This window comes from Suillus discolor, assembly GCF_016758755.1.
Source record: "Suillus discolor strain FC423 chromosome Unknown F5147scaffold_59, whole genome shotgun sequence".
NCBI lineage: Eukaryota > Fungi > Basidiomycota > Agaricomycetes > Boletales > Suillaceae > Suillus > Suillus discolor.
The window spans coordinates 79,687-90,455 of NW_024541306.1; the positions used below are offsets into that span (position 1 = coordinate 79,687).

Consider the following 10,769-nt stretch of genomic DNA (forward strand, 5'->3'; position numbering starts at 1 on the left):
GCAAAGTTCTGATTTCGAAGCAGGAGAGCCTCTGATAGGATGCTGTGGATTTTATCTTGTTCGTCGTCGGCCCGCATCGAACTAGTCCTTCCACCAGTTTATCATAAAGATCATTGTGGTTCTTCTGCGAAATCATTCCTCAGCGCGTATGAGTCCTTGAGGATGGAAGAGCGGATATAGTGGAGGCTTCGAGGAGTGCGCTGAAAGATGAGGATAGTGAGTGAGTGCCATCATCGCGTGTGAATGATGATGGGCCTGGTTGGCTTGGCTGATGGATTGAATGGGAGATGTGTGTAAAATGGTATCGCTGTAATTGTTCGAATTCGTAAACACTGCCTGGCTTTCGATCACGCCTGTACGTAGACGAGCCAGATACGCCGACGGTTCAAGTTAAGCTGCGGTGGGCACACATTGTCCGGGCCAAGACGACTCACTAGACCATGTTCTGCTGCTGCCATGGAAGAACAATCATATGTGATAGCAAGTTGTCTCGTTCGTTATCGACCCACCTCGAATTAGTCCCTCCATGTGATGAGACTATTGCAGGTTCTGTGAGATATTCCTCGAACATACCAGCCTCTTCGTACTGTGGTTTGAACGTAGAATTATCAGTGCGATGTACTGGGATGCTAGCGGTGTCTGTGACGCATTGGGCATTGGAATCGATAATGAGTGGGTTCTGAAGTGCGTAACAAATCATGTACCATATTCTGAAGCTTTATGCGACCGTACAAAGTCCATGACGTCTGACAGGAGGTGAACGACGGTGAAGAGGGCTTTATATCGGCCTTTATTTAGTGGTGGCCTGCTGCACCAGGGCGGCCATCACCAGGCAAACGTCATCGCTACACAGACTGATGAAATTGCATGCCATCCTTACACCAGTCAGGGGCATGCAGGGGGCACAAGACGCTAACGCGTAAGATATGGGTTCAGTGTCATCGCTCGGGTAACTAGGTTTCTAGGACAATGCATTGATTCCAGTATCAGATAATATAGACGATCACGAACGATAATTTCTTCGTCAAGACCGACACGTTGGAGGAGCAGTGACAACCGAAAAATAGACGAAGGGAATTATGGAGCGGTGGAAAGTGGATGACGACGCGATCCTGATAGGGTACTCCAGAAAATGCCGAATCACAAATGTTCTCGCGTACAAAAAGACGGATCCCCACAATGCACAGTACAATTTGTCCCAAAAACTGTACTTTGCGTCGCCTCTCGTTTGCGATCTGGTTTCAACGTTTCAACCCTCCAGTTCTCGTTCTCCAGACCATCCAAGATGACGACCTCTGGGCTACGTCCCTGAAATATGTATAAGACAGACCCAACAAGTTTCACGACCAACTTACCTACGCGAGAATCGTGACAGCGACGAGCAAGGCGCATGAACACGAACTATTGAAGGTAAGCCTGGAAACACAATCAAAAGCACAATGCAAAGGTGATTGGAGGTATAAAATTGTTGTCTGCAAACTCTAGATCCGTGAATACATGATGAAGTCCACAGTTGAGAGTTATACCAATCCACGAAAAAGGGAGGGAAAAAACTGGAAAACGAGTGTGGCCATTAGGTAAAAAGAGTGAACGGCAATAAGTACGACGAGACTAAAGCTCGGGAATGATAGCGATATCTAACATATACGAAACCGTGTCCTCATAGAAGGTGAGCTCAGTTACCAAAGTACTGTGATGGTGTGAAATCTACCTTAACGATACCCGTACGTCTAGAAATATGCCCCACGAAGGCGGACTACACCATCTTTGAGTCGCTCCGTAATCACAGGACTCGCTGCTGGACGGTATTTGTAATCCTTCGAGTATCTGTGCAAGAGGAGAGTCAGACTCTGCACCATTCGCCAAAGCACAAAAATATGGAGTTTGCACACAGAAGGATAACTCACCTTTCAGCATGAATGATCTTAGGTTGTGATCTCTTGGGCTGCACCTGGAATGCAGCCCAGAAGAGGAACGCAACCAAGAGAAGGAGTGCAATGCGCTTCCAGAGCGAAGGTGCGGGGCGGTTAAATCGGGGATCTGCATGGAGTTGCTGGATTTGAGACCGCAGTTGTGGATTAGCTTCTATTTCAGCGGAATCGTCGGTTGAGAGTGCCTGATATTGAGCTGACATGGCGACGCTGGCACAGTGATAAGTCGAAAAACTAGTGAAATGTATTGCGGTGGGTTGAACGGTCGGAGATTTAAATTGATTGCTCTACGTGGCGGTCGCAAAGTCCGTGGACTGTGGTGAACTTGTCCAATACTTAAGTACAAGCCATCATAATTTAGCATGCTGCGTACACGTGTACTGTGCTCGGTGATACAGTAAGACTCGAGATAAGTAGTATATTAATCAAGCAGGTCGATCATCGAGATACTTTATATATAGGTGAGCTACAACCGCAATCTATACCCAAAGCGTACCATAACATACATCGAGCGCTGAACTAGTGAGAAGGAACACTGGCTAGCTCTTCTTCTACAAAGGAAGCAGCATCCCCAGTGGAAGGACGAACTTGAGGCTCGGCTGACCAACATCTGCGCATGAAATCCAAATGCTGCTGGCTAACGGCCACACCAGATTCGGGCCGATATGGCTCTATACGATTGAGCTGAGCACTGAATATATGTTGAACTTTTTTAAGCCACCAGAAGGGCAGTCTACCCGAGAAGACCTGTACGAAGCAAGATTCAGGTGAAACTCGAACAGGGTCCAGCATACGCGACTCACATGGAGCATGATACAACCGAGCGAAAATACATCGCTCTGACTGTTCGGTTTTGGGAGATCGGCATCGCTGTCACTGCCATCTGAAGTGTTTTGTGGTTCCGGTGAACCGAGCAATTCGGGCGCTATCCACCGGACAGCGCCACTCGAATGAGAGTTGTAGTACGATCTGTCAGCCTCTGCGAGAGCCACTGAGAGACCGAAATCTGCCAAAAATGCATTGCCTTCTCGGTCGATCACAACATTTGTCTTCCAATTATAGGGTTAGCTTGAAGGACTCTAAAGCATCGAAGAGTACATACACTGGTCAGGTCCCCGTGAATTACTTTCTGTTCGTGAACTAGAGAGGTTGTCAGAGAGAAAACGTGTATCTGGAACGGCAGTCTCGTACGATATCTCAAGCCATCCACCACCTGTTTCAGCTAAATAAGGGCATCCATTGAGTAAGGACTTATATTTGGCATGATAAATCTCACCAGTTTTAGTTTCTGTCCCATAGTGAGGCTCGTGCGCACCAGGTAGCTATCAAGTGCCCCGTTATGCATCCATTCGGAAACAAGAGCAGGCAATTGTCCAAAACCGGAGACCGTGCCGTGAAGAGTGAGAACATGCGCATGCCTCAGTCTGACCCACACGGCTACTTCGCGGCGAAGTCTCTGCGAACAGACATTCGATGCACTTCACATTACGGAATGAATGTTAGCATACCTTCTTCGCTTTTTGAACGGCTTCTTTATTACGTATGTCCGTAATCCTGATAGTTTTGACAGCAACCTGTCCAACAGATATTGGTCGATGAGACTCGCAGCCTGAGGGTAACATCATATGTACCTCAGTAGTTGCTGAATTGATAATCCTTGAACACCTCCAGATATCGCCCAAGCCGCCAGATGACGTGGGATATTCTGATTGCTTCCTGATAGATGTAGGCGGAATGGCAGATGGGTCCGTATCGAAGGCCACTCTGTGTCTCGTGTCTCAATGTCTGCAGTTTATGAGGAAATTTGCACTTACTGCCGCGCTTCATGTGCACCAGAGGTAATCGGCTGTAGCATAATCACGGCGCCGCTGTTATCTCATGAGGAAGTGTCTTATAACCCAGAGCTGTGCGAGTTACTCACGATGCAAGATTACCATTCACTATGTTGGATGGTATGGAAAGGTTGAGCTGCACTTGACCTTGCGGTGCAGATAGTTGAATTGGTCCATTTCTGTGGCCTTCATGAGTGCTATCCACCGTGATATGGTGATTAGACATACGGCTGCAGAGTGGTAATATCTGATACTGGTACTGGTACGACTGGTATCGTCAATGGGCGGCTATTATAGCATGAGTGAACCATTTCTTCATGATCCTTGGTTGAAAACTCACGTTGCGGGGTCTGCGAAGGCGGCAGCATTGTCTACAGAACTGCCATTGCGATGATTTTCAACCTGTCAATATGATGGTAGGATCAGTGGTTGTATCTAACGACTGAGAAAATTAATGCCTCACAGTTTGGGTCTGTCGCTGGGACTTTCGAAAAAATGACGCGCAGCAACCCATAGTAATAGTAATGAGTGAACGGAGGTCTGTGTTGAGCTGAACAGAAGGGTCAGCAAGAACGAGCAGGTTTAAGAACAGCTGTCCGCGTCTAATATGCGCTGCATGGTTGAGGGACGGTCTCTAAAATTATGCTAGCGCCCTGCCACCATGACAGGCCACCACAAGCCTTTGGCGCAATGGATGGCCAACCAAACCTCATCATGATTTAGTCACTGGGTGATCCTATGGGGCCTGTGGTGGATCTCATTAATTGAATCAGACCTGACTTGCAGTGAGGTTCAAACGTGGAGTGGCACGGAAAATCTATTGCGTTTTATAATTAATTATTGATTGTTGCCGATATATATCCCCGTTTGAACCGCGTCCGGTCCATATTTTGTTTAGCTCCGGACCTCCCGTGTCACAGTTTTAACTCTTGTATGAACCGTTCGAACTTGTCCGGTTTCTTGGGGAAACTGGATGTAATGTTCAAATTGTGAAATGTGATGTTGAAAACTGTTCAGTTGTTCAGTACTACTAGTGTGATTATCATAACTAAATCTGCCGCATCCAAGAGTTAAGGATGGGATCCGAACGTGATTTGGTGCACTGGTGGCGGCCTCTCCTTGGCATGCAATACAGACTCACGCCGGGCTCGCAGTAAAGACGGTGGGACAATGATTCATGACTCATTGATGCAGGTCAAACGAACGCTGCTGAACAGGGTCCAGGAAGGTTCTCCTTAGAACCTGTCCGGTCTGTATTCAGATCCGACAAAAATTTGCTCGAACCGGACTTGAACCGGACGTCGATAACGACAACATCAGCTCGTCACCCTGGGCACTGCCGCCACTGCGGCAGGTTTGGATCAAGCAACACCACAGAACGAGGCAAAAACGCTTCATCGGCCAAAAATAAGGGTCTGATTCGAATTCACGACGCGTTGTTCGTATTATTTATATAGCTATAGTGGCAACAAGCAGCGAATATACAGCAGAGACGTCATTATTGGCTGAAGAATACGTACTACGTAGTCACTGTGTACCCAGAGGCAGTGCGAGCTGTAGCGGTGATAGGCAGACCCGACCACGATGCATGATGCAACGATCTGTGCTGTGAACCAGAAACCGCATTTTGAGCTATGACTCGGCAAGTGAATGTGTTCTGATTTTCGGTTACAGTGGAGCTACCACCTGTGATCAGAGTGTCCTTCGATCGAGACCTGCAATCAAGAAATCACTGTGCTCATGACTCACGAGCTCTAAGCGACACGGCTATAAGCGATAGAACGAGTTGAGCATGGTCGTTTGCGATGTGTTGGTGTATTGTTGAACTATGTGGAGGCACTGCCGCCGATGTCCTGTGTAAGGTATCTGGGTTTCAATTTCTTTGGATCGATGCAACACGATGAGGAGAGTCGTCAGAAGCGTGTCTAACGATGATGACGACGAGTACAACGGTTCAGGTTTGTGATTCGCGACCGTCTTTCTTCCGCTTTCCCGCTCCCACACCTCGACTAAATATACTGTGTCTGCTCACTTGACGCTGACTACTACAAGCAGATATGCAAATGTCGGATTCGGGCTCTGATGCGGAAATGGAGGTCGAAGAGGTGAATCGGAAGCTCCAGGAAGAAAACGATGATAATGAAGGGGAGGATGAGAAACTAGAGCCTGAGGATGAGGATGAGGAGCCTGAACCTGAACCAGAGGTGCGTCGATATCATATATTTCTGGCTATTGGCATACTGATACCATGTGTTCAGGATGCTCCAGAGTCTGAGGAGGCTTCTCCTCCTCCATCTCCGCCCAAGCAGCCCCGTCTTAAGATCAAACTCAAGCTTCCGAGCGCGCCCAGCACCGAAGATACTGGATCGCGTGGGCGTTCTGGTGGTGTGTCCTGCGTAGTCATCCTCGCGCGCACGACTGACTGTTGAGCTTATGACGCGTAGATATCGATGTAGAGTCAGAAGATGAAGACGACGAAGAGGCGGTGGGCTCTACGCGCCCGATGACTTCCCGTCAGGCGGTTCTCGCGAGTGTTGTAGGCTCTTCGCATGTATCTCTATGTGCGTTCCTTTGTTGTCTGCTCCTTTACTCTCGCTTCGAGTTCCTAAACATTTCTCTGACTGATGGTTGTATTGGTATCTTCATATGTTGCCATGTTTACACATTTCATGTCCCTAGCCGCTGAGCGCTAACTTTCATTGACAGCTACTGGCGAATCCTCTCGAAAGAAGAAACAACTCACAGAGAGCGAGCTTGCACTTCGACGCGAAGAAACGGCACGAAAACGTCGTAATCTCACCGAGAAAAAGCTCGAGGACGAGAAGGTTCGTCAGTTATGTTTACTGTGTCTAGGAGGGAATTGAATATCTTTCGTAACTTCACGCACCATCAAATGAACATCCGATATTTCATTTGTCATCCCTACTATGTCCATCTCACCCCTTCAGGCAGAAACTATCAACCGCCTCCTCAAAAAGCAGTCCAAGTCAAAGGCCAAGCGCAGCGCGCTCTCCACCGCAGAGGCCAGTGCATCCGAAGGTGAGCGTGAGGTCGAGCAAGAGGAAAAGGAGGTCATCCTACCGACCACTTGGCGGTGGGTGTCCAGCACACGACCTCTGCCACGGGAGGATATTGCTCAGGGCAAGATGCGCCTCACATTAGGCGTGCCTATCTCTGTCCTTTCCAGCACTTTGCTGGCACCACAGCCACCTCTACCAAAAGAAAAACCACAGTGTGACGTCCCTGGATGTACTGAAGCACGAAAATACCGCCTAGTACGCGATTGGGTCCGCGGGGCATGTGGTCTCACGCATCTAAAGGTTCTAGAGGTGGAGGCGAGTACGAAGATGGAGATTGCGTGATCAGGAGTTTCACGGCACTTTGAGAGGTGCGTGCACTTTGTCTTGTGACATGTCGCTTCGGGACTGATGATTTTCAAGGTGTAGATCGTCGTCATTTGCAACTTGTTCTCGCAGTTACTTGTTAAGCTTATTCACTGTACTATGAATTCATGGCGCTTTCACTTGGTTTACATAACCTTTTAGGCGTTGACATTTCACAACGGTAGTTGTGTCCTAATGGAGATTATCCCCTGGCCTGGAACTTCAGAAGTCCTGTTGATCGGATAGATTATTGCGTTGCTTGACAAGGTTTCTTGTCCCGAAGGCGTGCTGGGAGCAGAATTATCTGTGGGCAATTGTGCCGGCATAACCGCCAGCAGAAGTTTCAAAGTACTAGACGGTTAATGTATGGCAAGTGTCACTAGGAAACACGATCAGAAGATATCAGCGTGTCCACATCCTACTGTCCGTCGTCGTGTGAGGTGGGAACAACGTTTGTGATGATATCCTCGTCAAGATTTCGGTGGAAGACCTCGGTTGACATGTTCCAATTCTGCAAAATCATAAAGTTGGCCTTTTGACACTTAATTTTCGTCATACTTGTTGATGTCTTTCGGATCCGCAAACCGCTTCCTGATTCCCTCCAGCCGATCTTCAGGTATTTTGGAAGACTGTTTTGGTTGACATTTGAGTGCAGGACTTTCGAGACTTCATTTACTTGACAAGGTGCGGCGATTTCTCTACTGAATAACATATTCTTTCGTCTTGGTTCCTTCAACCTGTCATTCTGGCAGTAGCTCCACACAAGACCATTTCTCGCACAAGAGAATTGCCTCGCGATGTCTGAGCCGTTCTCAATGAATTATCGACCAAAAAGAGCCTAGCTGGCTGCTTGTCATGCATATACTAATGTCTGATGGCAAGCGGTGACATGTTCGCTACAGCGCTTAAGGACGATACTTTTTGGTGGTACGGTTTCAAAATTCAGGCATCTCTTACTTTTTTCTTTTGGTCGGTGACCCAGTCTGTCCGCGTCACATTCACGCTCTGTTAACCAGTCTTTTTGATAGACGCTATTCCTAAATTTCGATGTCGACCATTCAGCTATATACCATACTAATCTCAGTCAATAGCATGTATTACTGTTACAGCCTTTTCTTATCAGCTCGTTATCACTAGTTGCAGCTGGGCTCAGTTCGGTTCAAGTAAGGTTCCTGGCGGCTCTCGGAGTTCCGAGTGAAGTTAAGACTAGACTTTACTTGATCCTCGAACAGCGATGGACCGTGGAACATCGTCTCAGCCAAGAATTGATCAGTGGGTCCTCGTGATTTTCTTCCAGGACTTTGGCTGGCTTCGGGCTAGTATTATGATCGAACTGATCGGTGGTTTCGTTTCCAGATCTGTGCAGACGGCAGACGGCGGTGCAAGATAATCACTGCAGCGTTAGCCCCTAGCTTTTCATTGACAGCTTACATAACTTCGGACATTCTATCGTAAATTAATCACAGATCGGCACAGGCTATTTAGTGTCCATGTGCAAGATGCCATTCAGTATATTCATTATCAGGATATATGGAGTATTCAAAACCCTTTCATTACGGAAATCTGTATAGCAAGGGTTAACTAGAACTAACCAGGGTTCTATCTAGTGGACGACCATCAGATCTGCCACAGCACTGCACAGTGCGATGAGCGGACTCGTTCCTCCCATGCCAAGGGTTAGCCGACGCGGGGGCGAACAAATTAGGAAACATTCAAGGTCCGCGTATGAATTTCATTTACGAGAGGATCACCAAGTCTACGCATACGACTTTCAAAAATTTTGAATTGAGAAACACTGTTTTGTATAAATTCATACTTATCATGCAGTTCGTCCATCTCAATTCCCCAGATAACGTATCATGTCGTCCTCAGGCCCCACCCTTGCACAAATCGAAGGTGAGTCTGGCTGCTTGACTTGCTGTGTCGTTTGAGTTAATACTCCTTTTTAGTTGTAGATATCGTCCTCACAATCGTGGCTTCCATTGTCACATCCTTCCGCTTGTGTCTTCGTACGCGGCAGCGTCGTCTATGGATCGACGATATGTGGGCAGCCCTCGGCATGATATTCATCTTCATGTTATTAATTGCCGATTGCTTGTATCTGCAAGACTACGGTGAGGGTCTTCCCAGTGTCTATGTCGCATACATCTTGCTGAAGAAACGCAGAAAGGTACCCTCAAGACACAAGGATAGCATTATACTATATGTGCGTTATGCTTTCTTCTTATACTTGAGAGACGTTACACTGAATACCACATCAGGATTGCTCAATTCTTTTACGCAGTCGTATGGTAAGATACCGACGCTCTAGCGGTGGCATCTAAAAGTGGCGGGGCTGACGTGCACGCACAGGTCATCGAGGCTATCCATATTGTTTACCGTTGTGCGACTCACAGTCCCGGGAACTTCTATTAGGAAGACTCTTATATCCATCGCCATTACCTTCGGCGTCGTATGGGCTCTACTTTTTTCACAAGTGTGGTGGGTTTGCGAAACTGAGCCCGGCTGGAAAAGACTCCCACATCCGCAGTGCGATCTCGGCAGAAGTGTTGCGATAGCGCAGATAATCAGTGAGGATTTCTTGTTCGTCGAATAATCGGTCTTCTGACGTAGTATTTCAGCCGACGTTCTAGGAGACGCTGTCCTCATCTTCGCTCCATTCTCCCTCATTTACAGAGTCAGATTGTCGAGCCCGCAAAAAATCCGGGTACTAGCCGTCTTCTCTGCATCGATGATAACCACGATCGTCAGTCTCGCCCATGCATATTACATCTTCTCCGGTGGAGGGACAAAGGAGGTCATGGCTGCTATAGTCGAGGTGCGGTATCAGCGTATAGACCTCGAGTGCTGCTGATCATATCATGCTTTAGGCTTCCATGTCTCTAATCGTCGCTAACTTGAGCGTCGTCGTCGCTTTCTTCTTCCATTTGAGTGCAGAAGATGATTCGACTCCGGCGTCCATCGTAACTTTCGGATCACTGCCTAAGAGGCGCGTTCGGGATCCGCTCGCTACGACTATTACAGGTGCTGAAAGTGCCCCGATCGTACTGGAGGACCTCTCTCAGTCGCATCCCCGTTCTCTCAAGACAAGAGACGACGACGAGATTACTTTGGACATCAAGGAGGGAAGACAGACGAAGCCGGATGATTTGTGTTAGAGCACAACGACGTCGATTCGTTCTGGGTCTTTGTCGATCGTGTTAGAGCACGGGGAATATTAATATAGTATCTTGTTGATTCGCTGTACATGCTGACCTATGTCGATAGTCCAACGAAACTGTTCATAATTACATACCGACCTAACCGTATCTATATTAAAGTAATGCAGAATCTTGCTGTATTTCAGATAACCTGGGCAGACTCTATTGAACGCGCCAGGACACAACTCCGACTACATTTAATGGATGTTGTGATATATCATGATACATATGAAAGGATTTCGTTACATGTGAAAGCACGGCACCGCCGCGGCAATCAGCATAATCACAAGCAAGAACCCACCGGTCCACCGATGGGCCGAACCGTGCTCTACTTCCGAACTGATCCCTCACGATTAATTGTCAGTCATCCCTGGATGCGAATGGCGCATCTCACGGCCCTGCGGTCAGTCCTATTTAGTCGAC

The 10,769-nt window shown here is 47.7% G+C and overlaps 4 protein-coding genes across 4 annotated transcripts; 2 read left to right on the forward strand and 2 right to left on the reverse strand.

Annotated features, from left to right (window-relative positions):
- Positions 1 to 1,655: 1,655 nt before the first annotated feature.
- Positions 1,656 to 2,338, reverse strand: F5147DRAFT_341017 (uncharacterized protein). Its single transcript, XM_041429289.1, has 2 exons — positions 1,908 to 2,338; positions 1,656 to 1,827 (listed from the first exon to the last, which is right to left on the reverse strand). The coding sequence occupies exons 1-2, from the start codon at positions 2,132 to 2,134 to the stop codon at positions 1,731 to 1,733; spliced, it is 324 nt and encodes a 107-aa protein (XP_041289039.1). The 5' UTR covers positions 2,135 to 2,338; the 3' UTR covers positions 1,656 to 1,730.
- Positions 2,336 to 4,554, reverse strand: F5147DRAFT_341112 (kinase-like domain-containing protein). The gene is made up of 12 exons (XM_041429290.1): positions 4,227 to 4,554; positions 4,104 to 4,165; positions 3,992 to 4,051; positions 3,853 to 3,942; positions 3,746 to 3,799; positions 3,440 to 3,695; positions 3,208 to 3,387; positions 3,123 to 3,153; positions 3,034 to 3,071; positions 2,735 to 2,980; positions 2,438 to 2,678; positions 2,336 to 2,380 (listed from the first exon to the last, which is right to left on the reverse strand). The coding sequence occupies exons 1-11, from the start codon at positions 4,275 to 4,277 to the stop codon at positions 2,451 to 2,453; spliced, it is 1,296 nt and encodes a 431-aa protein (XP_041289040.1). The 5' UTR covers positions 4,278 to 4,554; the 3' UTR covers positions 2,336 to 2,380; positions 2,438 to 2,450.
- Positions 4,555 to 5,654: 1,100 nt separating this feature from the next.
- F5147DRAFT_712845 (uncharacterized protein) lies at positions 5,655 to 7,556 on the forward strand. Its single transcript, XM_041438380.1, has 7 exons — positions 5,655 to 5,721; positions 5,819 to 5,967; positions 6,022 to 6,148; positions 6,208 to 6,324; positions 6,470 to 6,588; positions 6,712 to 7,151; positions 7,204 to 7,556. The coding sequence occupies exons 1-6, from the start codon at positions 5,664 to 5,666 to the stop codon at positions 7,123 to 7,125; spliced, it is 984 nt and encodes a 327-aa protein (XP_041289041.1). The 5' UTR covers positions 5,655 to 5,663; the 3' UTR covers positions 7,126 to 7,151; positions 7,204 to 7,556.
- Positions 7,557 to 9,094: 1,538 nt separating this feature from the next.
- F5147DRAFT_582871 (uncharacterized protein) lies at positions 9,095 to 10,304 on the forward strand (the record flags this gene model as incomplete). The annotated part of the gene is made up of 4 exons (XM_041431685.1): positions 9,095 to 9,260; positions 9,474 to 9,716; positions 9,768 to 9,964; positions 10,017 to 10,304. Coding segments are annotated over 4 exons (894 nt in total), but the record flags the coding sequence as incomplete, so codon positions are not given.
- Positions 10,305 to 10,769: the final 465 nt, after the last annotated feature.